The sequence below is a fragment of the Haliotis cracherodii genome, unplaced genomic scaffold, assembly GCF_022045235.1.
Source record: "Haliotis cracherodii isolate W230 unplaced genomic scaffold, xgHalCrac1.p SCAF_6, whole genome shotgun sequence".
Lineage (NCBI taxonomy): Eukaryota > Metazoa > Mollusca > Gastropoda > Lepetellida > Haliotidae > Haliotis > Haliotis cracherodii.
Window position 1 is genome coordinate 30968586 of NW_027266319.1, and position 27764 is coordinate 30996349.

Genomic DNA, 27764 nt, shown 5'->3' on the forward strand with positions numbered 1-27764 from the left:
CCTTGATAGATGATCGGACTTTTCAATCTGGACACTCCAGTATCATCCAAGTCCTTGATAGATGATCGGACTTTTCAATCTGGACACTCCATTATCATCCAAGTTCTTGATAGATGATCGGACTTTTCAATCTGGACACTCCAGTATCATCCAAGTCCTTGATAGATGATACTGGAGTGTCCAGATAGAAAAGTCCGATCATCCAAGTTCTTGATAGATGATCGGACTTTTCAATCTGGACACTCCATTATCATCCAAGTTCTTGATAGATGATCAGACTTTTCAATCTGGACACTCCAGTATCATCCAAGTCCTTGATAGATGATACTGGAGTGTCCAGATTGAAAAGTCCGATCATCCAAGTCCTTGATAGATGATCGGACTTTTCAATCTGGACACTATTCTCATCCAATTTCTTGATATTTATAGAGTTGCAATAAGACAGTTGGTTACTCATCAACAAATAATTTTATTTACAAATCACAGACACTCAGTTGATGTCATTTTCTCATTTCCAAAATTACATTACATTAATTACATCAGTGGGATGATACATCGTATAATCTGTGACATATTTGTACATTATCAACAACATTCTACAACCAGATCAACAGGAAGCCGATGTACTCATCTTGTCAACATTGTACGTCCACAGCCTATAGTCAACTAAAACTGGTACAAATACAATAACAAGTATTTTCTTTTCATGAATCCATTATTCTGGGTATAGGCTGTTTGAAATCAACACTTGCAGAATACAAACATCACTTCCATCTTGCTGTGTGACACACACAGTGTACTATGGGTCTACAGACTGTCAAGACACAGCCAGGCTCGAACTTGGTAAGTTCACAGGCTCCCTTTGTTGGGATTTCATGGAGGACAAAGGTAATACTTACTTGTGGACGAATGTGACGAATCACATGATTGCATACTCTGGCCATCAGTATAAATACTATTATGTCTAATGTTACACACTTAGTGCCATGTCTTGTGAACAATGTCTTTTTCATGAGAGTACCTAAATTGGATTAAAGGTAGGATTAATATACAAAGTTAACAATATGACGAAGCCAGTGGGATTAACGGGAGATAAGTCAATCAAGTACCATGTACGAGAATTCAAGAATTAATCAACTAGGGACTTGAAGCTCTGTCTTCAGTGGTCAGTTTACATTTCTGTGTTCATAGATTTAAGTGCTGCAGTCTTCCCCTTTCACCAGGCGACTCTTGAACTTCCAGATATCCTGCAAAAATAACAAATATACATTCAGCAATACTGGAGATGATAGTGACCTTGTACCTAGTCCAAGGGACAGAACTCTTGTCCAAACTAAACATTAATTCCACTATCTGCCCTTATTACACTAAGGTGGTAGTCAGCACAACAATTCAAGCTTCACCTATAATACCAATTACCTGAGTTTGATTCGCAACAATGTACCCTTCCAGAAAATTGCTAAAAGCACAAAAACATCCTAACCATCCTTAAACTAACTTTGACGTTACTAGTTCTTTTTATGAAAAAAGACAAATATACTACATACAGATGATAAACTTGGAACATTCAATTGCAAACTTATTATCGGAAGTAGTAACATGCATAACATTTTTTTAATAATGACAACATTGGTGTATAATAATAACTTTATTGATAATTTATGACAATAATGGCTCTAGTCATGGCAATTTCCCAACTTTCGGGAAGTTGTAATCTATCGGATTTTTTTCTGGTCCTCAAAATTCGGCTTATACGCGGTCATATACGGTATATTAGTGCAAAGTTATTTTCAAGGTTGACACTCAACATAAAACAATGGACATGGATAACTAATTACTTCTTATCATGACAAACTGCTTAATATATTTCAAAGAAGACATTCAAGTCAACTGTGACCTTCAAATATTATATTGAAACTTCTGTACAGAGTAAAGACTTAAAACTATTAAGTCCTACAACAAAGTGAGATTTCATTAACCTGGGCGGGCGTCAAAGACCTAGTCATCTCAGCAGCTGCGTTTCACTGTGCAGAACGGCATCCCCTATTGTGCCAGGAATCTTTGATTGTAGGTTCGAAATAATTCTAGTTTCATCAGCACCAAACCAATGCTCGTGGGTTTCACCAAAGTGGTAAACATCTAAGACCTGTATTACATCAGGCTTTCCTCCATAATCAAGCTAACACGTTGTGATATAACTGAAATGCTGTTCACAGTGGTGTGAAACCCAACTCCGTCACCAGCTCGTACTACATTATCTTCCTAAAATGTTCCATCACAATCAATATCAGCACCATACACACTGGTCCTAGGCTCGACTGACTCAAACTACAAATAACTGGACTCATGAAGACCCCGGGTCAGAATATGTCTTCTGCAATCCATGTTTGCGACAAGAGGCGAATATGATTGTTGTAAGAGGCGACTAATGAGATCGGGTGGTCAGGCTCACTGACTTGGTTGATGCATGTCATCATATCCCAATTGTGGGGATCGATGCTCAAGATACCAATCACTGGATTGTCTGGTCCAGACTTGATTATTTACAAACCGCCAATATATAGCTGGAATATTGCTGAGTGCGGCATTAAATGAATAAACAAACAAACAAACAAACAACTGAACATATATGTCCATGACTTCAAGGTAATCTACATTCCTAGCCTCCCCTACATTAGCAAACATCATGGCACGACAGCATGCTATTGCATCATGACAAAAGAGAACATATTGCACCAAGGTACGTTGCATTCATTGTTCCTACAACACTTACAGCAAATTTGATCTGGTCCCGATCCAGGCCTGTTTTCTTCTGAGCCAGGTCCAGCACCTCGTCTGCAATGGTGGACTGGACATGTCCCTTGTCTATGTCAATGTACTCCATGTTGCCAGAGGCGTAGTGGCAAGAGATGGACTGAAAGGAGAAGCACAGAGTCTGTCAGGTCATCATGGAGGCTCTCACATAGTCAGTACATCCTGGAGTCCGAGTTCACTCTTGAGTTGTTCATCGAAGTGTCTGTCATAGAGTCAATCATAGAAACTGTCAGTGTTCATCCTACAGTCATCACCAAGTCTGTGTTCATCTGTAAGTGTTCATCCTAGAGTCTGTCTGTCTGTCTGTCTGTTGATAACTAGGGCTGTTGTGTCTATCAGTGTGTTTACGACTTGGGCTGTTGTGTCTATCAGTGTGTTTATAACCAGGGCTTTTGTGTCTATCAGTGTTTATAACTAGGGCTGTTGTGTCTATCAGTGTGTTTATAATTAGGGCTGTGGTCTATCAGTGTGTTTATAACTAGGGCTGTGGTCTATCAGTGTGTTTATAACTAGGGCTGTTGTGTCTATCTGTGTTTATAACTAGGGCTGTTGTGTCTATCAGTGTGTTTATAACTAGGGCTGTTGTGTCTATCAATGTGTTTATAACCAGGGCTGTTGTGTCTATCAATGTGTTTATAACTAGGGCTGTTGTGTCTATCAATGTGTTTATAACTAGGGCTGTTGTGTCTATCAGTGTGTTTACAACTAGGGCTGTTGTGTCTATCAGTGTGTTTATAACTAGGGTTGTTGTGTCTATCAGTGTGTTTATAACTAGGGCTGTTGTGTCTATCAGTGTTTATAACTAGGGCTGTTGTGTCTATCAGTGTTTATAACTAGGGCTGTTGTGTCTATCAGTGTGTTTATAACTAGGGTTGTTGTGTCTATCAGTGTGTTTATAACTAGGGCTGTTGTGTCTACCAGTGTGTTTATAACTAGGGTTGTTATGTCTATCAGTGTGTTTATAACTAGGGCTGTTGTGTCTATCAGTGTGTTTATAACTAGGGCTGTTGTGTCTATCAGTGTTTATAACTAGGGCTGTTGTGTCTATCAGTGTGTTTATAACTAGGGCTGTTGTGTCTATCAGTGTTTATAACTAGGGCTGTTGTGTCTATCAGTGTGTTTACGACTTGGGCTGTTGTGTCTATCAGTGTGTTTATAACCAGGGCTTTTGTGTCTATCAGTGTTTATAACTAGGGCTGTTGTGTCTATCAGTGTGTTTATAATTAGGGCTGTGGTCTATCAGTGTGTTTATAACTAGGGCTGTGGTCTATCAGTGTGTTTATAACTAGGGCTGTTGTGTCTATCTGTGTTTATAACTAGGGCTGTTGTGTCTATCAGTGTGTTTATAACTAGGGCTGTTGTGTCTATCAGTGTGTTTATAACTAGGGCTGTTGTGTCTATCAATGTGTTTATAACCAGGGCTGTTGTGTCTATCAGTGTGTTTATAACTAGGGCTGTTGTGTCTATCAATGTGTTTATAACTAGGGCTGTTGTGTCTATCAGTGTGTTTACAACTAGGGCTGTTGTGTCTATCAGTGTGTTTATAACTAGGGTTGTTGTGTCTATCAGTGTGTTTATAACTAGGGCTGTTGTGTCTATCAGTGTTTATAACTAGGGCTGTTGTGTCTATCAGTGTTTATAACTAGGGCTGTTGTGTCTATCAGTGTGTTTATAACTAGGGTTGTTGTGTCTATCAGTGTGTTTATAACTAGGGCTGTTGTGTCTACCAGTGTGTTTATAACTAGGGTTGTTATGTCTATCAGTGTGTTTATAACTAGGGCTGTTGTGTCTATCAGTGTGTTTATAACTAGGGCTGTTGTGTCTATCAGTGTTTATAACTAGGGCTGTTGTGTCTATCAGTGTGTTTATAACTAGGGTTGTTATGTCTATCAGTGTGTTTATAACTAGGGCTGTTGTGTCTATCAGTGTGTTTATAACTAGGGCTGTTGTGTCTATCAGTGTTTATAACTAGGGTTGTTGTGTCTATCAGTGTGTTTATAACTAGGGCTGTTATGTCTATCAGTGTTTATAACTAGGGCTGTTGTGTCTATCAGTGTTTATAACTAGGGCTGTTGTGTCTATCAGTGTGTTTATAACTAGGGTTGTTGTGTCTATCAGTGTGTTTATAACTAGGGCTGTTGTGTCTATCACTGTGTTTATAACTAGGGTTGTTATGTCTATCAGTGTGTTTATAACTAGGGCTGTTGTGTCTATCAGTGTGTTTATAACTAGGGCTGTTGTGTCTATCAGTGTTTATAACTAGGGCTGTTGTGTCTATCAGTGTGTTTATAACTAGGGCTGTTGTGTCTATCAGTGTTTATAACTAGGGCTGTTGTGTCTATCAGTGTGTTTATAACTAGGGCTGTTGTGTCTACCAGTGTGTTTATAACTAGGGTTGTTATGTCTATCAGTGTGTTTATAACTAGGGCTGTTGTGTCTATCAGTGTTTATAACTAGGGCTGTTGTGTCTATCAGTGTGTTTATAACTAGGGCTGTTGTGTCTATCAGTGTGTTTATAACTAGGGCTGTTGTGTCTATCTGTGTGTTTATATCCAGGGCTGTTGTGTCTATCTGGTACCTTCCGGAAGCCCTTCGTCTTGTTGGTGCCGGAGCCGTGGATGAGGATGGGGTGGAAGAAGACTGTGTCCCCTGCTTCCATCTCCAGGTGTACCCGGGGATAGCTGGGGTCGTAGTTCTTGATTCCGTGGTACATCTTGTTCACACCTCCCTGGAACACACCAAACACAAAACGTAATAGGGCACAGATGTTCACCACTCTGTTGAAACCCAGAATGTGGAGGAATCCATTATTGAGGCAACTTCGCAGTTGCAGGAGCTCAGACTTATGGTTCATCCAAACCCCACATCACACAACAGTAGAACAGTATCTGTCTAAGTGATGAATCGATAACTACACGAAGCATCTTTCTCTACGTATTGCACCCTGGCTTTCATAAATGATCGATTTTGATTGGTCAATCACAACTTTCTAATAACAATAATAACCTAACATTGAAATGGTTCCTTTGACAGTCGTAACACAATGGAAGCACATATATACAAGAAAATACTTCTTTCACAATCAGTGTCACCAGTATCACAACATGATATCATCCTATGTAGGTTACAAATGCTGAGTTATGGTTTCTACAATATATTTTCCAAAAAACACAGCTGTGTAGAAGGGGTGCGCATTATACCCGCCATGATGAGTTTTGATGTTTTTTTCCCCTAACGGATATACATTATCGTGAGCACGTAACACCAGAAATACCATGTCAACAAATCTATACTGAAGTATGCAAATTAATCATGTAATTACACTGTCTGGCTATAAAAAGTGTTCAGCGAATATCTGGACTTATGTTTGTAACTTATTTCATTGATCTTATTCAAAATTCCTTTTATTATTGTTTTAATCAATTTCGATGAAATCGTGTGTGAAGCGATCGGAAGATCGCACAATTCACCGTTATTAACAGCAACCACGGTCAGATTACCGCTATTGACACCTTGAAACTAACTTTACTTGGCAGAAAATGGATACATATATCATAAATGCCATACTTTGACTCGTTAAAAGTCATCTCAACACGTAATTCTTGTGATCACATGTGGAGACAGTGACTGGTCAAATTGTTCCATGTGAAAAAAAAAACCCAGGCAATAACGATATGCTTCACCGAAGTGCTCCACTTCGGGCTATTATTATTTTAAATATATTTAGTAAAAGCTGCAACTACAAAAACAACATACTGGAATATATTATTCCTGATAAAAAAAATAGTTTCAGATACAATTTTTCCTGATCCTTGCATCAAAATGATGTAAAGTTATATATTTGGGTGAGTTTTAAGTGAATCACTAGTAGATTCCAAGAAAACGTGTGTACAGCTGATTGCTGTTTCCGGCTTAGTTTAAGAGAAAAAAAACAAGGTAATCTTAATCCCTGGATCTAAAACAAGGCCTAGAAGAACAAAAAATACAATTTAAACGGTAACTCAACATGGTGTCTGGTGATTTTTTATCTCAGATTTCAAATTTGTACTGACAAAGTTTATTATCACCCGTTCGTCTACCAGAATTCACTGAAGGGGTGCGGTGTAATTTATTTCTGCGCATAATATTCGAAAAAAAGAATATTTCCAATATACTGAATCTGCTAGAGGGGAGTGCGCATCATACTTGGGTGCACACCATACTCAAGAAAATACGGTATACAAGCATATGAGGTCAACTATTTTTGTCATGAGCTAAGTTTGGACAACCAAAATTACAAAATAATTGTGATTAATATTTGAAATAACTGTCATGCTTGTAGTCAGAATTGCGACATGAGGTAGCACCAAATTAAAATTTAGTCACATTTTTCAAACTGGAAGCCAAATAAAAGGCTTACTTAACAGAACCTGCAGAAGTGCTCAAGAGACACATCACCCACCTCCCACTCAGGGTAGCCATGTTCCAGCAGCTCCCCCTTGTGGCTGCCGGGCAGAACTACAAGGCAGCCATTTTGTCTGTTCACTGTCTCCATGGCTGTCCAGGAACACACGATTCTCTTGGCGGGTCTGAAGGGGAAGTAGTACAAGTCCTGGTGCATGGGGTGCCGCGACGACTTTTTGCCTGGGAAACACACAGTCATGATATACACACATGGTCATGGAGGAGGTGATATAGACACACAGTCATGGAGGAGGTGATATAGACACACAGTCATGGAGGAGGTGATATAGACAGTCATGGAGGAGGTGATATAGACACACGGTCATGGAGGAGGTGATATAGACACACGGTCATGGAGGAGGTGATATAGACACACGGTCATGGAGGAGGTGATATAGACACAAGTCATGGAGGAGGTGATATAGACACACGGTCATGGAGGAGGTGATATAGACACACAGTCATGGAGGAGGTGATATAGACAGTCATGGAGGAGGTGATATAGACACACGGTCATGGAGGAGGTGATATAGACACACGGTCATGGAGGAGGTGATATAGACACACGGTCATGGAGGAGGTGATATAGACACACGGTCATGGAGGAGGTGATATAGACACACGGTCATGGAGGAGGTGATATAGACACACAGTCATGGAGGAGGTGATATAGACACACGGTCCTGGAGGAGGTGATATAGACACACGGTCATGGAGGAGGTGATATAGACACACGGTCATGGAGGAGGTGATATAGACACACGGTCATGGAGGAGGTGATATAGACACACAGTCATGGAGGAGGTGATATAGACACACGGTCATGGAGGAGGTGATATAGACACACGGTCATGGAGGAGGTGATATAGACACAAGTCATGGAGGAGGTGATATAGACACACGGTCATGGAGGAGGTGATATAGACACACAGTCCTGGAGGAGGTGATATAGACACACGGTCATGGAGGAGGTGATATAGACACAAGTCATGGAGGAGGTGATATAGACACACGGTCATGGAGGAGGTGATATAGACACACAGTCCTGGAGGAGGTGATATAGACACACGGTCATGTAGGAGGTGATATAGACACAAGTCATGGAGGAGGTGATATAGACACACGGTCATGGAGGAGGTGATATAGACATACAGTCCTGGAGGAGGTGATATAGACCCACGGTCATGGAGGAGGTGATATAGACACACAGTCATGGAGGAGGTGATATAGACACACGGTCATGGAGGATGTGATATAGACACATGGTCACGGAGGAGTTGATACAGACACACAGTCATGGAGGAGGTGATATAGACACACAGTCATGGAGGAGGTGATATAGACACAAGTCATGGAGGAGGTGATATAGACACATGGTCACGGAGGAGTTGATACAGACACACAGTCATGGAGGAGGTGATATAGACACACAGTCATGGAGGAGGTGATATAGACACACGGTCATGGAGGAGGTGATATAGACACATGGTCACAGAGGAGTTGATACAGACACACAGTCATGGAGGAGGTGATATAGACACACGGTCATGGAGGAGGTGATATAGACACACAGTCATGCAGGAACTCTCCACTTAATTAGTTTTCAACAACTGAAATTGAGGACTTGAATATAAAAGTTGATCTGATCATTGATGTTTATGGAAATATTGGAAGGAGTTGAAGAAACTGACATGATATATCTAAAGATGATAAATTCATTCACTAAAGACACTCTTCATATTTGACCACACACATTGTGCTGGCACAAGGTAAACGCTGGTCAGGCCTGACGAAGGACTACCTGGGTCTGGTGGCTTGTTAATCAGCATTGTGTGCATGGCCATGACATTCTCGCCGGTGAAACACTCCACGTAGTCCACGACCTACACCCAAGAAAAACACAAGGTCAAACCTCATACAACATACACAATGTCTTACTGAAGTTACTGGGATCTCTTAGCCACTGGGATATCAAGCATGGGGTACTGGGAACCTATTCTACCATGAATACCCATAACTGGAAAATTTTCTACCGTCAATAGAAATAGGAATACTGTAAGCCGTTTCCACTCTCTATAGCAATAGGAGTACTGGAAGCCGTTTCCACCCCCAATAGCAATAGGAGTACTGGAAGCCGCTTCCACCCTCTATAGCAATAGGAGTACTGGAAGTCGTTTCCACCCTTAATAGCAATAGGGTACTGGAAGCCGTTTCCACCCTCAATAGCAATAGGATAACTGGAAGTCGTTTCCACCCTCAATAGCAATAGGATTACTGGAAGCCGTTTCCACCCTCAATAGCAATAGGAGTACTAGGACAGAAACTCCACCAGCTATTGAGAACCCACTTTACCTGGAATCCCTTTGACTCATACTTCTACTCTGTATGCCATGCTACAGATGCATACACCATACAACAGTCTGTGAACAGAATAAAACAGCCCTAGGCAAATCTCTGTTTTAGAATTTGATTTACAGGTAATAATAATGATGGTGCTAAAAGTCAGATGTCTCACTTGAGGCAGGCAGCAGTAGTCGAAGAGGACATCATCGTACATAAAATCCTGTATCTTTGTGATGGCCTTTTCTCCTGGCACAAACTCAGACTTGGCGATGCTGACATCTCTCATGATTATAAGGCGTGGAACCTGCACCTCCTTCTTGCAAATCTTCGCAAATCTCTCCCTACAGGTAGACGTCAGTGTGAGTGAGTGAGGGTTGTGAGTGATGCAGACTCAGCATGATGAAAAGGATGCCAATAATCAGATAATAATGCAGACACCAAAACATGAGTGAGTGAGTGAGTGAGTGAGTGAGTGAGTGAGTGGGTGGGTGGGTGGGTGGGTGGGTGAGTGAGTGAGTGAGTGAGTGAGTGAGTGAGAGGGTGGGTGGGTGGGTGGGTGAGTGAGTGAGTGAGTGAGTGAGTGAGTGTGTGAGTGAGTGAGTGACCAAGTGAGTGAATGAGTGACTGAGTGATTCAAGTCTGAACAGTGGAATGTTGGATGTTCTGTGGACGAGGGCGACAACGTATTGGGTGGTTGTGCTTGTGGTGTCACATGTAGCTCACCTATATCTGTCCAAGTCCTTCTGTGCCACCAGCTTCTTGATGACCAGGTATCCATTCTCCTCGTAGAACTGTCGCTGTTCTGTTGTGAGGCGGGGGTTGCTGTACGTCAGCTCAAGCCCTCCGCCCCCCACAGTCTGAAGCTGGGACACAGGCTCAAACTGCTGCACAAGTTAAGGACAATACATTCAATATGACCAATGTTACGTCTCAGTCAGCAGTATTCCAGCAATACCTGGACTACAGAGGCATCATGATCCTACCATTGGGGTGTGATGACACCTTTGGGTGAAACGATACAGCAAGGTCGTGATACGATACGTATCACGATACAAAGGGTACGATATGATACGTATCGCGATATGCATATCATGTCAAATTGTGTATAAACGTCTGGACTATAAATATTTCAGAGCAGGTTCAAAAAGAAAAGCTAGCTGTAGATGCTTGTTTGTTGTGGCTCTTTTTAGGAGTGAACTTAATTACAACACATTTTGCGATCTTGACTGACAAGAACACCAGGGTATCTTGTATAATATAGGTGCATGAAAACTCATGATGCAATGATGTATCGTTTCACCTCTAATGACACCCAAGGTAAGTCATCAAGTTTGACCAACTGATTTGAGTTTAGTTGCCAACAAGCAATAGGAAGAAGGGGAGATGAGAAGGGGAGAACTTATTCACACCTGGGTCCCCACTGGGGAGGGGGATGCAGTAAGAGAAGAGTTCGGAAACATCACCAGGTTGACATAATGATAGAATCTAATGATAACAAACGTATGATTAAGATAACAAACTGTAAATTCAATGTCCAATATGGAACGTATGATTAAGATACCAAACTGTGAATTTAATGTCCAATATGGAAGGTATGATTAAGATAACAAACCGTAAATTCAATGTCCAATACGGAACGTATGATTAAGATAACAAACTGTAAATTCAATGTCCAATATGGAACGTATGATTAAGATAACAAATTGTAAATTCAATGTCCAATATGGAACGTATGATACTGATCACAAACTGTAAATTCAATGTCCAATATGGAACGTTAAAAGATAAACTGTTAATTCAATGTCCAATATCGAACATATGATAATGATCACAAACTGTAAATTCAATGTCCAAAATGGAAAGTATGATACTGATTACAAACTGTAAATTCAATGTCCAATATTCTATCCTATATTTATAACACCTAGGGTAAGCAGTTTATACCTATAATATATAAAATTGAATATTTGCAACTTTCTTTTCATTCCAAACCATTATCATGAATATACTGCTTTGAAAAAATGTTCATCAAACTGTCATAACAAATATAGATTGCATCAGTTTTGAATAGGACAAATAGTATGTTGTTGCACAGCAAACTAAATTAATTCATAAATAATAGCAATGAAAGGAAATACAACGTATTCATGAAATTGGTCATAAATCAGTTCTTTAAACAAAGTTACATAGGTTATCTATTTCGGATGTGTTTGAAAATCTAAATGATAGAGTGTGTAAATGTTTTGCGTTCTAGCAACATACAAGTAAAATCACCATGATCAATGTGAGCATTGTATTAATACAACCTGGAATATACTAGTAGTCGATACCACGGGAAACATCTCTATACAATTTCCCCCAATCAGCCAGGTCTTACATGTAAAGGGGCGGTCGGGTAGCCTAGTGGTTAAAGCGCTCGCTCGTCACGCCGAATAGCCGGGTGAGATTCCTGACATGAATACTATGGGTGAAGCCCATTTCTGGTGTCCCCTGCCTTGAAAAAGGGGCAGTCGGGTAGCCTAGTGGTTAAAGCACTCGCTCGTCACGCCGAAGACCCGGCTTTGATTCCTGACATGGGTACAATGGGTGAATCCCATTTCTGGTGTCCTCCGCCGTGATATTGCTGGAATATTGCTAAAAGCAGTGTAAAACCATACTCACTCACTCATACATGTAAACTAACTACCATAGTAGTAGGGCTGGGGCGATACACCAACTGTGCGATCTCATACGATTCACGATACTTTGCTCACGATTCAATAAGTATCACGATACTTGCATGTGCTCTTATCTGTGGTCATCCGCCACCATTTTCATAGAAAGGATGGCTAAATACCTGGCACACTGATCATGCTGATGATTTACAGTTGGCAGTTTTAAGTATGGTGCAGTGGATGAATGGTTTTCATTAGTAATTTTCACTAGTAATTAGTGTTTGGTGTAATAGTTATTAAAGCAAACACCGGACCCCGGACCTTCTGCTCTATCCCTAGGCCACGGAGGCAGTCGAGATCTTGCATGCAAAATGTATCACGATAGGGACTGAAGATGCCACTAGTACCATCACGATACAATACAAATATAGTCAACTATATATATGGTTACAGTGAACTCAAAGGCACCATTAATTTAAGTTCTCTATAACCACTTGTTCATTATGAGCAAATATACAGCATATTACACAAATGGCCAGGACAAAAAAATAAGTTAGTTAAATCCATTAGTTTGTTATATGCGTATTTGTAATAAACGTTAACTGTAGTAAGAAATGATGAAATCACTGATATACAACTCTAAAACCTCTTCCTTTTCACATTCCACAACTTCTTTTGTGTTGGAGGATTTTTCAAACTGAAACTTTGCCTAAACAGAAAACATCCACTATTACCATCATCTCCGCTATGAATACAGGTGGCGCTATGCAACATCTCCCATTATGGGAGGTAACTCCATCAGTTCCTGTTCTATTCATATTCTATATCACGATCTCACAAACTGATGATTCAAGTATCGTCTGTACCAAAGTGGCAATAAGATAGATGTATTGGTGAATCGTTACAGTCGTACAGTGAGTGAGTGAGTATGGTTTAACGCCGCTTTTAGCAATATTCCAGCAATATCACGGCGGGGGACACCAGAAATGGGCTTCACACATTGTACCCATGTCGGGAATCGAACCCGCGTCCTCGGCGTGACGAGCGAACGCTTTAACCACTAGGCTACCCGACCGCCCCTACAGTCGTACAGAGTATATGCTAGCTGAAAGGATACAATTGTCCGAGAACCAGTCAAATGGCCAATCACTGTTTGAAGTCGTTCTGCCATTTCAACAGTCCACACATCAGACTTTCAGAACACAACTTTTCTCTGCTATCTACGATCCACCTGCAATACACACATAAACATCCACTTGAATTTTACATATAAGACATCAAGTGACAACTTCAACACAACAAAGAACTGTATCTGTATGTTATAACGGAATAAATATAACCACGGACTTGTATAGGTCCGAGATATAACTTACCATTCAACAAGGGTAATACGAAGCAATGTTATTAACCAGTGACAGAAGCACTGTACGTGACAAAACAGAGTATTTATCCAGTGACCTTGTACTTTGTACTGATTTGGGTCATGCTGTCTGACACAGGTAAACTGAGGCCTGGTTTCACATATACTGAGTCAGGCCAACTCTGTGTTCCTATCTCTCCTTACACAAGTCGTAGATCCCCTAACCCTCAACATAACCAGAGTACCTTGCTACATCAGCTGGATGGGCTAAATATTTTTAAGAAAAGGACATAACCCACAATAAATGGATACAATAGTTTTTCTAATATAATTTTTAAGTTCTCAGGACAATTTGTGACAATTTTTTTTTCATGACCTCATTTTTTGTTGTAAATGAAAGAATAATGACCACACATTTTTCCCTGATGTCTATCATGATCTTGTTTGTTTGTTTGTTTGTTGTTTAACGCAGCACTCAGCAATATTCCAGCTATATGACAACAGTTTGTAAATAATCGAGTCTGGACCAGACAATCCAGTGATTAATATCATGAACATCGATCCACGCAATTGGTATCAATGACATGCATCAACCAAGTCAGCGAGCCTGACCATCCGATCCTGTTATTCGCTTTTTACGACAAGCATAGTCGCCTTTTACGGCAAGCATGGGTTGCTGAAGACCTATTCTACCCCGGAATCTTCACATGCAAGCCCAGTGAGATTGACATCACGAGTATCAATCTATGCAATTGGGATTGATGACATGCATCAACCAAGTCTGTGAGCCTGACCACCCGATCCCGTTAGTCGCCTCTTACGACAAGTATCATGGTATAACATTTATACTAAGTTATCCTATAATAATTAGATCCACATCAAGTGCTTTTATGAGTTATCATGGTGTAATATTTATACATTATTTCATATAATTATAGTTTAGCAAGTAATACTTATCATCAGGTAAAATACATACTGTAGCAAAATTTTAGCAGAGAAGGGGTTTGACTCTCATATCAAGCAGACCTCTCTCCAACAGAACCAGAGGGTTGTACCGACTCTCTGTGGCACCCTCAGGTATTCTCTAAGATATTGTAAATTGTTAATTGTTCTTGTAAATAAAATTGCGATTAGTCTCCTGTGACTCCCACTCTTTGCTGACTAATTCCCCTTAGAAACCCAGCACGCCATTCGGACGGTTTTGTTCATCCCATAACAGTCCATAATACAAGCATGGATTGATGAAGACCTATTCTCTATCAGATCTTCACAGGTTCTATTATGATCTATGGAATCCAGTCACTTTCATGTAAAAAGACACTCAGAACTATTTTTTCTTCTTCTTGATGGTGATGCTAGATGCCGATCAGATTGTGGTATAAATAGAAAGAAACTGAAACAATGACAGCATCAATTCCATCCAGCAACAGTTCAAATATGGATGTTGTCATTTCTTGACGTCAAAACATGAAATATCAACAATTGTTGCAATTTGACCTTTTTTTGCTTCATGTTATTTCTGAAATATTCCGTGTATAAAGCTATGGGCAAATATGCTCAATTCTGTTTTGTGGACAAGTTTGAGTAGATTCTGTTGTAACGCAACAATTTTAAGAGGGAATCAGTAGAAATAGAACTTCCCTGTTGACTAACCTACCAGTAATTGCCATCATTAAACAGCACGTGCCACTTGATCACACGCAGTGAATAAATGACATTTTGTATTATCGCTGATATCGCACCAAATTATTTTATCGATCCAAATATAAGAAATATTTTTTCCCAAACTGACATAAACCAATATTCCAAAAATTTGATCTCCACATGCTTACACTATGTACCCTGCAAGCTCGGGCTATCACGGTACTTGTTACGTATGCTAAACCACAGGACCATGTAACAATAAAAATAAAAAAATTAAAAAAGTCGCAAAAAAATCATAGACGAGGCCTCTTTGCGACTTTTTTTATTTTTATTGTTACATGGTCCTGTGGCTAAACGGAACAAAATGCACTCACTAAACGTTATGATTATTCATGTTCTCTGTATAAGATGTCATTTATCTAACTATGCATATACATATTCATCATTTACATTAGTAGTGCTAAATGTGCACCTTCATGTTGTTGGATTTCTGTTCACGCGAGGAAGTCACGGGACACGATCTGCGTGTCTTTTTCTGAAAACATTGTTCATTTTCGGATGGGCTAAATATTTCTCTCTTCAAAGGAAAATGAAGGTAAGACTTCCATCCGTATTACCCACTTCCAGTTCATATGGTTTAGGTCTAGATTTTGTTGTCAATGCTATGTGTGAAACTGAGACATTATCTGTTCATAGACAGCCAGATCACCATACACACTGATTAGGTCCAAAGTCTCCTGTCAATGGGATATTCCTGAACCATAGAATCAGACACTATAGTTTGCCTCGGTAAGAATGTTGCCCATCCGATGGCGCAAAATATCAAAAGCAGACCCCACACTTCTACATCAGTGGAAGGAATATGTTGGCAGTAAGTAAGTTGTCATAAACTGTACGAATACACTGGGAATAACATAAATACACACTGTCTTACCTACGCACAGCAAAGTTGACAAGTCCTTTTCAAGGGACATAACTCTAAATCATTACTATAGCTAATGTTTTCTTTCGTCACCCACAGGATTTAGGTTCGATTCCTTTGCTCGTTTCTCACAATTACATTGTTCATTGATACTGAAAATGTTGATTGTGAATTGTTTGCAGATTGACTTCCTTATAGTTCGTTGGAAGCTTGTGTGTAAACCAATGGATGGCAATTATGACTGAAGGTGTACCATTCACATTGAAGAAAAGTGTCTTTAATACGTCACTATAGCATATGTACCTTAGTGTGACCTCGTCTACATTGTTGCTAGAATTGGGGCGTTCGGACCAAATTTTTCATCCCGTTTAGGAGTTAATTAATTCACTGTGACTTACACCAAAGCCACACAGACAACCTAACCCCCCGGTCCCTGTAATATACTACTCAAAAGAAGTTAAGGATCAACCGATTCTTTCATATTGGTAAAGTTAATCTGCCATGGCATGAGAGATTAACTATAGTAATATGAAAGAATCAGGTGATCCTTAACTTCTTTTGAGTAGTATATGTGGAGGGTCGTACATACCAAAGAATTAGCAAAGCTGTAAATATAATTTAAATATACTTATCTACTGACTGCTTTTGAGAGAAAAAGTCGCATTTTATAAACAGACAATCACCACTTTCATTTGAATAAATGCCACCATATCTGACAGTGTAGATCTATTGTCTCTGTTTATGTCCTGCCACGGAATCACCTTTTATCGGTCCCCTTATCAACATGTGACCACATGCCCAATGACGTAATCAAGGTACATGATTCAAAGCCCACACGAAGACTTCAAAGTGTGCGCCATCTGCCGCCGAAGTTACGTTACAAAATCAAGCTCCACGAGGAAAGACATTCCATAAGTAACGAAAACATACCTCAAAACTTACTTTTTCACTAATACACATATTAATCAAACTTGATCTGATGATAATTCTGCATAAGAACAATCGTATGCACCGATTGTGTATCGGCTGATGTTTGTAAACTTTCTGTCTGTAATGTCATGTGACTATTTTTAACTTGACTGTAATGTAGGGGCTCTAAGTCAATATCATATGATGGCGCCTGATCGACTCGTCTCTCTCGGCAAGGCATTATCTAGGGCTGGGACAAGTCCAAATTTACTACCCGGGTACCCACCCCCCTATTACCCTACCCTACCCGGGTACCCACTGTAGGTCTCAGGAGATGTCTCAAAATGTCCGATTGGAAACTATTTTAGTATAGTCCTGGCAAAACGTATTTAGATACATGTATTAAACAATCAATTTGACCATGTACTTGTTTACAGAAATAAATGTTCTCAAAGGTAAGTCTTAATTCTAGTGTATTGGGATTGTTATTAGAGCCGTAATGAAAAACCATAACACGAGGATACATCATGACGTCATCTGATTCCAGGGTGACGTCATAGCAATTCAAAGAGACGTCATGTGTGTGCTTGTGTCGTATAACTGCACTGAACGATGTCAGTGATTTTGTATTCTTGTCTATAGATGTGTGTTTTAATGATAAAGATGAAATAAGCAGTCTGTGAATTGTTGACATATTTATTCATAAGAATTGACTTCAATTTATTTTTGCGTTTATGAAGTTATAAATGCATCATACCAACATCGTAAGATATTACCAACGGCACCACCAAGAAAACTATAAATTGAAACACTGTATCCGACAAATTATTATATATATGGATTGGTAACATGTCTGATTACAGCTTTTTTTATTGACATGTTATCCTGGCACATATTATATTTAATAAATACATAAGCTGGAATATGAAATAATGTCATTAGAGACACAAAGAAGGGTCAGCCGAGGCGGATTCTCATGGTTGAAGAACAAGAAGGGGTTATTGTCTTGCCATTCTTTTTCGAAAGTCATCTTGTATGTTCCGGCGGTTGTGATCTTTGCCTCTCACAAGTCGAACCTTGAACCTCCAGAGATCCTGCATAGAAAATACGTTCAAGAATTAACGTTACCAGGCACTTACACGATGACCCAGTGTACCATTTGGCCATTCTATTGCATAACATCATACATAATATAATGGATAAAGCATACACTGGATAATCGAGGGCATGTACAGAATAACACAACTCCCCTCCCTGTTCTCTCTTTGTTTGAAATGCTTTTCTTAAAAGTTGATGGATGACAAAAAACAAATTCTGAATAACAACTTCTTTATTGTACTGTAATAGCCTCGTTTTGGTATAGATCCTTATACCGTTGTCAAGCAAGACTGAATAATGGACACGAACAACAGAATCCAAACCAGTGTCTCCAGAAAGCCTACCCACACTGATCAGTACATCCACGTCAACTACAACCATCCCATTTCAACTAAGAGTTCACAGTCGACCCGTAAAGGTCCGGGGTAGAACCGGTCTTCAGCAACCCATGCTTGTGGTGAAAGGCGACTATGCTTGTCGTGGCGACTAAGGGGATCGGGTGGTCAGGCTGGCTGACTTGGTTGATGCATGTTATCGTATCCCAATTGCGTGGATCGATGCCCATGATGTCAATCACATGATTTACTGGTCCAGACTCGATTATTTACAGACCGCCGTCATATAGCTGGAATATTGCTGAGTGAGGCGTTAAACGACAGACAAACAAAAGTCACCTCCACAGTCACAAAACGAGGCATCAACCTTTCCTCTGCTGACCCCAAGCCTGAGAGCCAGCACCTCCATTATGTTTTCACTCCTCTCAACAATTACCCGTCTCGTCGACAAAGTCATCTCCCCCATACTCCATCCCAGAGCTACGACCTACGACTATGAACCTGAACCAGCGCCCTTTCGCATCGCCCTCCCATCCATAGGAACACCTTCCCAAGCCATCAGCCGCTTCCTCAAACAGCAAGCCAACATTGACACCTACTTCACCAGCTCCACCACCCTCAATACTTTACAAAGAGCCAACGGCAGAAAAAACACCAATCTCAAGAGCCCAAAGGTGTAGTGTATGAAATTGACTGTACCTATGGACAATCCCATGTAGGTGAAACATCCCGCCCCATCAACACCAGAATGAAGGAGCACAAACCTTCAACCATCAAATCAGACAGTAAATCAGCCATCTTGGACCATGTCAGCAACTTCCCCAATCTCAAAATCAACTGGGAAACATCCAAATCCACTCCAACAACCTCCATGACTTCACTGAAAGAAAACTACCAGATTCGTCGCAACAAGCCTTCTATGAACAGAAACCAGGGCTGTTTCATCCTATAGGCCTGCCATGAACTCATCAAGCACTAGTTTTTCCAATCAACCCACCTCGTAATCTTCTCCGGTTTGACTGCCTTCCTGGTTGTGTGTTCTCTGGCAATCATGTTACAGTATCACCCTTCTGTTGTTATTAGTTAACGTACTCATGTTAATACCTCTCATGTATTACACATGTCACCTACCTTATATTATTCTCAATAATTCAGCCTTGCTTGACAACGGTATATACAATATAACAAAGAAGTTGTTATCCATATTCTTTTGTCTACTTTGTCTTCTCCTTTCGCTTAGACCAATACAAATCTATTATTTGTTATTCAATCTAATTTGCCTTGTTCCAACAAATAAATATACATGTACTTTTTTCTGGTGATTTATCGACAGTTAACGGGTTGTTGTATGGAGACTATTATACAAGCATGTGTGTCATACGAATTTTACGAAACGAGTGTCAAAATTCTTCTATTTCTCGAGCGAGCGTAATACATGAATATTAACACGAGTGTCGTACAGTCAGTACATGTGAGTTTAATAATAACTTCATTACCCAGTATTTCATAAACCTTTTGATTAACTTTTCCTCATGCACTTATCACGACCACCGTCTAGAAAACCACAATTGTCGAACAGCTTCACTCCCACAGATCAACGTCGCCATAAGATTCGAATGACGTCAACGTCAGCGTCCAGATGATACACTGGAGCGTGTGAAGTGACATTTGTACTAGTGTACCTACGATGTTTGTTAACTCCTTATTTCTAACCTTACCGTATTGATGGCTAGAAGGCGTGGGGAACCCTTTGAGTTACGTCACAATAGACTGACGTCGTGACTCACCACTGATCTATCCTTGGTAACATTGTTCTACATTATAACATCGCGAAAACTGCAATAAAAGTCTTGATCATGCCAATATCATTAAAATCAGATCTTAGTTCTCGCTACCGCTAAACAAAGATCTGAAGACATCCCATTAGGGGTCACGTCGGAAGGACCTTTCATCCGACCAATCAGTGCGTCGCTTACCAGATTATGAAAGTGACAAGTCAGAATGTGATTTCTTGTCATGCAATCTGGAAAACTTTAACATGGTGTATTCCGAACGATAGTTTACGACTGAATCCTTACAATCTAGACCATCTATTAGCCATTCCAGAATTTTTTTTGTTCAGGTTTCAAATTTGTAATCGAGAATTTGTCAAAATATGTTTCGAAGCGTATTCGCTAATTTGAAATTTGTACCGTAAAGCACGAGAAAGCTGCCTTCTGATTGGTCATTCCATTGGTCGGTCAAAGTTTGCACAAGGTCGGCCTGATATGACCCGTAATGGGATGTCCTCAGATCTTTGTTTAGCGGAAGCGAGAACAAAGATCTGATTTTAATGAGATTGTGATCATGCATTCTATGATATCTTGTCATTAGTTACACATCCTCCTTCTAAATGCCACACAAACATCCTGGCAATTGTATAGCCATCCCAGTCTGACCTGGTGTGAGATGAGGCCCCGATCTATCCCCGTCTTCTTCAGGTATGTCTCGAGTGTCGCCTTGGTTACGTGGTAGTTAGGATCGGTTGGGTCAATGTCAACGTAGGTCATGTCGCCCGTGGCGAAGTGACAGGATATCGACTGCGGAAACAGATACAGATACCAGCGGTAAGTTCTTGTGGACGGAGAAATGAGTTTGCAACCACTTTTGTTCCGACGCAGAAGTGAAGGTGGGGTTCGCATTCAACACATTGATCTTAAACTGTTCAAAATATATGTACGAAACTTTGTACTAAAAAAATCATACATGTGTTGAACTGGTACCTGTTGCTGTGCATGATTTAAAAAATATATATTTCTTTTCCGTTTCCAAGGCAACCAGATGGGCATCTTTGTAGATTAGGGTACGGTTCGTTTGCGGGAAATAACTCATAAACCGCTCAATATTTCTTGTATGCACACCGTAAAGATCAGATCCGGGTTAGAATACGTCTTCAGAAACCAATGTAATAGGCGACTAACCCGACCGGGTGGTCAGGCTCGCTGACTTGGTTGATGCATGTCATCGTATCCCAATTGTGTAGATCGATGCTCACTGGATCGTCTGGTCGAGACTCGATTATTTACAGACCCCCGTAATATAGCTGGAATATAACCATCCGTGACACACGTTCTACAAAGTGATCTTAGCGCTATACGACTGTTGTTGTAAGCCAATATAAATATATGGGTGTCAGCGCTAAGGTCGCTTTGTGGAACTGCCCCCGGTCCTAGTATTATAGATCGGCTCTTACGAACAGAATCGGATACTGGATACAAATAACCGACTGGGCCACACGTTCCACAAAGCCATCTGTTGTAAGCCTATGTTAAAGTATGGGCGTTACGATCCGCTTAGCGCTAAGATGGCTTTGTGGAACGGGACCCTGGTTCTAGTATTAGTCGGCTCTTACGAACAGAATCGGATACTGGATACAAATAACCGACTGGGTCATACGTTCAACAGAGCGATCTTAGCGCTTCGACTTTTAAGCCTATGCTTAAATATGGGCGTAACGACCCTCTTAGCGCTAAGATGGCTTTGTGGAATGGGACCCTGGTTCTAGCATTAGTCGGCATTAACGAACAGAATCGGATATTGGATACAAATAACCGACTGGGCCACACGTTCCACAAAGTATGGGCGTTACGATCCGCTTAGCGCTAACACAGGGCCAGGATAGCCATACTATACTGACTGTACTGATTACATTAAAAAAAAAAGGCTATCCGTGGCCCTGTGAGCGCTAAGATGGCTTTGTGGAACGGCTCCCTGATCCTGGTATTAGTCGGCTCTTATCAACAGAATCGGATACTGGATACAAATAACCACCTGGATCACACATTCCACAAAGCGATCTAAGCGCTTCGACTGTTGTAAGCCTATGCTAAGATATGGGCGTAACACCCTCTTAGCGCTAAGATGGCTTTGTGGAACGGGACCCAGGTAGTATTAGTCGGCTCTTACGAACAGCATAGGGTGCTGAGTATTTTGTCTGCCGCTTACTCCACAGGGGTATTACGTTATGTTGAATTTCAAAATCAGTTTCTTGTGATCTGATCACATGACTCCTGGAATTTATACGTGTCCGACCTTTCTACAGTCTTCCGTGCTGTTGGTGCCGGAGCCGTGGATGAGTAGGGGATGGAAGAACACAGTGTCCCCCGCCTCCATTTCGAGGTGGACCCGGGAGATGCTAGGGTCGTAGTCCTTCACACCAAAGTAGGCCAAGTTCACACCTCCCTGTAACAACGTCAACATTTATCTCTGTCACAGTATCAGATGACAAAACGAAAGGGAGAGGCAAATTATAGACTTCCGGGTCACTATAAAGTTTACAATAAAAGTGAGTTTGTAAGTTGAGTTTTACGCAGCTTTTAGCAATATTTCAGCTTCTCTCCCGTAAATCGCATTGGCTTCCTTGTTATATTGTTATCTTTGAAAATGTATCCTAACTTGTAGGGCTGAGACGGATAACTCGGGTACCAGGGTCGGGTGGGTACTGAGTAGGACCCGGGTACCCACAGGACTACCCGGACCCGTGGTTAGTCACGTGATATATTGTTTAATGACTAAAATGATCTAGAACTATATGGTTACACTACAAGTCACTAATGTTCGCATTTCTTTTGACTATGTACCCATTCCTTCTAATTTTTCATATAGTTGAATAAAGATATAACATAATTCAACTTCAGTGTATGAATGAATGGATTGTTTATTACGTGTATCCAAATTCGTTTTGCCAGGGTTACGCTAAAAATGTTCCCAATCGGACATTTTAAGACATCTCCTGTGACCTACAGTGGGTACCCAGGTAGGGTCGGGTAACAGACGGGGGTGGGAACCCGGGTAGTAAATTTGGACTCGTCACAGCCCTACTACCTTGTGTGAGCATATCAGCGTGTATACATAGTATATCAATGCACTTTATATATGGGGGCGGTCGGGTAGCCTAGTGGTTAAAGCGTTCCGCCGTCACGCCGAAGACCCGGGCTCGATTCCCGACATGGGTGAAGCCCATTTCTAGTGTCCCCCGGCGTGATATTGCTGGAATATTGCTTAAAGCGGCGTAAAACCATACTCACTCTCACTCACTCACTCAATGCACTTTATCAGTATTCACCTCGTGAAGGGTCGGGAAACAGCACTAACACGTCGATACAAACAATAAAGAAGTTCAGATCAGGTCTTCACATTCTTCAAAGTTTTAAATGCCTTTCAAAACCAGGAATGGGGTTCACACATTGTACCCTTGTGGAGAGAAGAACCCAGGTCTTCGGCTTGACTAGCCACTAGTTTTAACCACTAGGGTACCCCATGGTTCCACGATCATCCAGCAGGTGTTCGCGACGAGGTTGAGCATGTTGAGTACCCGCACATCGCACCAGAATTAGCCATCCAATCAAATTACACTAAAGTGCGAGAGAAATTCAGTGAGGAGTTATTGACAATATCAATAACGTCACTTCCCAAGCGAAGCTATTGTACCGAAGGGTCCATGGAATTTACCTTAATAAATGGACTGAGAGAGTTTTATGCCGCTATATTCCAACAATATCACGACGGGGGACACCAGAAATGGGTTCCACACATTATACTCATGGAGGATAGGATCCAAATTGACCGGTTTCTCCCTATACGGTCGCAATATAACAAACAGTACAGGGGCCTTAAACTGTAGAGTCATATATGCAGATACCAGACAGGATGAATAAAAATGAATTAACCGTATCAATCTTGCTTATTAGTATTATATGACCCATGTACTGATACTATTTCACCAGTACTCTGTTGACCGTGTAAATTACCATCTAGACTTGATGACTGAGATTTTCTGAAATACAGACGACATACCTTCCATTCGGGGTAGCCATGTTCCAGCAGCTCCCCCTTGTGGCTGCCGGGCAGAACTACAAGGCAGCCATTTTGTCTGTTCACTGGCTGCAAGGCTGTCCAGGAACACACGACCCGGTCAGCTGGTCGGACAGGGAAGTAGATCAAGTCTTGGTGCATTGGATGACGGGACGTACCCTTTCCTAAGAAATATGTGAGTGAATAACAGTACAGTCAGCAATATTTCAGCTTCATCACGTTGCCTGTAAATAATCGAGTTTAGGCCAGGCAAACCAGGGGTTGATAGCATGCGCATTGATCCATGACTTTGGGGACGTTAACAGACTTTTAGTCACGGTTGCTCTAACCAGGTTATCCTTTATGTTTCTGTAAACAGTCTAGATTGGGTCATAGCATAGTTTGACCGCCACCGTGGTCTAGTGGTACAGCGTCCGCAAGATTATTGCACTTATATAGCGACGTGCATGCACGTGTGTGTGTGTGTGTGTGTGGCTGCTTGTACTAGTCCGGACTGATGCCGATTTATAGTGCTAGCTCACTGAGATACCATGCCGCAGTTTCACATGAATACCCCACGCAGACACAGTCTACTGACTCCGAGCCGAGTCTTTGTTTTAGCCCCTTAATGCCGAGCGCCAGACAGGGTAACAACAAGTACCATCTTTGAACGTCTTTTGGTATGACGCGGTCGGGGATCGAACCCCGGACCTTCCGCTCTCCGGGCGTACGCCCTACCACTAGACCACGGAGGCGGTCGGGATCACTATAGCCATTGCACTTATATAGCCACGTGCACGCACGTGTGTGGCTGCTTGTACTAGTCCGGACTCATGCCGATATATAGTGCTAGCCCACTGAGTACAAACGGCTGTACCTACCCGGGTCCGGCAGTTTGTTGATAAACATGGCGTGAACAGCTACGATGTCCGGGCCGGTGAAACACTCCGTGTAGTCCAACACCTGCAATATATAAACACGATCCTGGGACCCCTGCCTTATGTCCAAACATAATTATGCTCAGAGGTTTGATGTTTAGCGTATCAGTATTCTAGCTATGTGACGGCAGGCTGTAAATAATCCTGTATGGACCAGACAAACCAGTGATTCATTTGTTGAGCAACGTCTCACGCCGTCGAGGAACGATCAACCAGGTCACCGAACCTGCCCATCAAATCGTTTCTTCCAACTAGCATTGGTTATTTCGGACCTACTCTGGCTAGGGGTAAAATACTTTGAAATGTTAGCTACATATCTGGTAACAATAAAATATGGAACAATGTATTCATTAATTTCGTTTTGACAGAGTGAGTGAGTATAACTCCGATTTTAACATCACGTCGTGTAAGGGACCGGTTATGTATTAGAGGGTGGAGACTTTTTATGCACTAATGTACTGAAAATAATAACCCTCCCCTAATGCTTTTCATAATTTTGGATGACCCTCCCCATGTCCTTGTACAGTTTTGCATGACCCTCCCTGAAAAGTCAAAAGGAAAAAGCACTTTATATTTTATTACCAAAAGATCCCTTCCTCCCCATCACTCCAACACACACACACACACACACACACACACACACACACACACACACACACTGATCTGATGACATGATTATAAAAGAAGCGTGTCACATAATCATCTTGTTTGCCACACTCTCTGACCTCCGGAAGATGACAGTAGCTGAACAGCTCCTTGTCCTGATGGAAGTCTTGAATCTTCGTTACAGTGCGCTCGCTTGGGATGAAGTCCGACTTGGCGACACTTACATCGTGAACGATGGATATGCCAGGCACCCTCACTTTACCGTTGCATATCTGCACAAACCTGCTCCTGTAACATACAGACATTTAATGTTAGAGATAAATTTCTAGATAATTTGCGATGATAATTGCAAATGTTAGAATTACGGCTGTCACGTCCAATGGCGCTGCCAGCATGCCGTCTGTCACGTTCATTTCCGTAGCAGAACGCCAAATATCGTTCACTATTCAAATTGTGCACACATATCATCATATACTGGTGATTATTGCGTTTTATGCAGATGTTATTCGCACTGGAAGGAAACAAAAAGGACTTGACAGTTGGGATGTGATTTGTTTCCAGAGCTCGAAATATGTTCACTATTCATGAAACTTTGAATACATACCAACCAAATGGTACCTTTTCAGTGAGTGAGTGAATATGGTTTTACGCCGCTTTTAGCAATATCACGGCGGGGACACCAGAAATGGGCTTCACACATTGTACCCATGTCGGGAATCGAACCCGGGTCTTCGGCGTCGCGAGCGAACGCTTTAACCACTAGGCTACCCGACCGCCCGTACCTTTTCAGAGATAGTATTTGAGGACTGTGGAAATCTCGTTCATCCAATAATGTATGTTACTAATATAATGACAAGGTTTAAACCTACTTATAGAATTGGGTTTAACTGCCTTCGGCAGTATTCCAGTTACATCACGGAGTGTCAGCTTGATGTGCTAGGAAAGCCCGAAGAGATGGTCCCCATGACAAAAGAACGGAACCGAGACATATGTCATCAACTGATACTCTTGGCCAGACAAACTCGTGACTGAAAACATGAACAATGATCTGCGGCATCGTGAGGAGAAAACACAACTTACAACCTTTGCCTCTGGTTACCTGTATTTGTCTATGTGCTCCTGTGCCACCAGCTTCTTGATGACCAGGTACCCGTTCTCCTCGTAGAACTGTCTCTGTTCAAGCGTCAGTCGAGGGTTGTCCTGGGTATACCTGAACCTACCCCCCTCTCCACCATAAGCCTGGGTCTGGGACGCTGGTTCAAACTGCTACAAATGTTCAGGTATCCATGGTAACAGTGACCGTATTGCAGTTATTACGGCGTGCCATTTAAGTCTATATATGGAAGGAAAGCCTGAAGTGATCATTGTCTTAGACTTTGATCTAAGGATATGGCTGACAAATAGAAAATAATCATCAGGGCGAATCTGGGATTCGAACCCACGATTATAGGATTCTGTTACGCCAAGGGGATGCAACTCTGTACAGCGAATAGAGACGACCCATGGCCATACATCATTTTGATGTTTGAAATGCATTGACTGAACGTTATTAAAAGGCATTGACTGGACATTATTAAAATGCATTAACAGACTACATTAAACATAATTTTATGTGTAAGGATACGAGAGTCTTTGTTGGTTGTGAGTTGATCACGTGGTTCATCAAAGTCGTCAGACGGTCGGCCATGCCCTCCAGGTTTCAAACGTGTAGTGGATGTGAGGCGGACTGTAGCGATACTGCAGACAGGTAAACAGTGAGAGAAGTGAGTCCAGGAGTTGAGAGAAATACCTATGTGATCCTGACGAAAGGTTGAGCAAATATCACCATATATGTACATGACGATCGAGAGTCGCATGTCTATACAT

The 27764-nt window shown here is 41.3% G+C and overlaps 2 protein-coding genes across 3 annotated transcripts; both read right to left on the minus strand.

Annotated features, from left to right (window-relative positions):
- Window positions 1–433: 433 nt before the first annotated feature.
- On the minus strand, window positions 434–16231 carry LOC139444856 (phytanoyl-CoA dioxygenase, peroxisomal-like). 2 transcript variants are annotated; one of them, XM_071225845.1, is made up of 9 exons: window positions 16193–16231; window positions 13372–13485; window positions 10324–10484; window positions 9773–9941; window positions 9059–9140; window positions 7256–7437; window positions 5393–5542; window positions 2774–2914; window positions 434–1247 (listed from the first exon to the last, which is right to left on the minus strand). In XM_071225845.1, the coding sequence occupies exons 2-9, from the start codon at window positions 13423–13425 to the stop codon at window positions 1194–1196; spliced, it is 993 nt and encodes a 330-aa protein (XP_071081946.1). In that variant the 5' UTR covers window positions 13426–13485; window positions 16193–16231; the 3' UTR covers window positions 434–1193. The 2 variants fall into 2 exon arrangements, with proteins under 2 accessions (XP_071081946.1, XP_071081944.1); XM_071225843.1 differs by lacking the exon at window positions 16193–16231 and adding an exon at window positions 13628–13705.
- Window positions 16232–18087: 1856 nt separating this feature from the next.
- Window positions 18088–27585, minus strand: LOC139445732 (phytanoyl-CoA dioxygenase, peroxisomal-like). The gene is made up of 8 exons (XM_071226937.1): window positions 27523–27585; window positions 26998–27164; window positions 26018–26186; window positions 25236–25317; window positions 24358–24539; window positions 22594–22743; window positions 20961–21101; window positions 18088–18183 (listed from the first exon to the last, which is right to left on the minus strand). The coding sequence occupies exons 1-8, from the start codon at window positions 27583–27585 to the stop codon at window positions 18088–18090; spliced, it is 1050 nt and encodes a 349-aa protein (XP_071083038.1).
- Between the last annotated feature and the right edge of the window lie 179 nt (window positions 27586–27764).

Excerpts from the sequence above, each read along its gene's own strand:
- LOC139444856 (XM_071225845.1), bottom strand. The coding sequence starts at position 13,425 with ATGGCAGAACGACTTCAAACAGTGATTGGCCATTTGACTGGTTCTCGG. Across the intron at positions 10,485-13,371 it reads TGACTGGTTCTCGGACAATT|CAGTTTGAGCCTGTGTCCCA; the intron begins GTATCCTTTCAG and ends TAACTTGTGCAG. Across the intron at positions 9,942-10,323 it reads AAGGACTTGGACAGATATAG|GGAGAGATTTGCGAAGATTT; the intron begins GTGAGCTACATG and ends GTCTACCTGTAG.
- LOC139445732 (XM_071226937.1), bottom strand. The coding sequence starts at position 27,585 with ATGGCCGACCGTCTGACGACTTTGATGAACCACGTGATCAACTCACAA. Across the intron at positions 27,165-27,522 it reads CACAACCAACAAAGACTCTC|CAGTTTGAACCAGCGTCCCA; the intron begins GTATCCTTACAC and ends GAACATTTGTAG. Across the intron at positions 21,102-22,593 it reads GCACGGAAGACTGTAGAAAG|TCGATATCCTGTCACTTCGC; the intron begins GTCGGACACGTA and ends CTGTTTCCGCAG.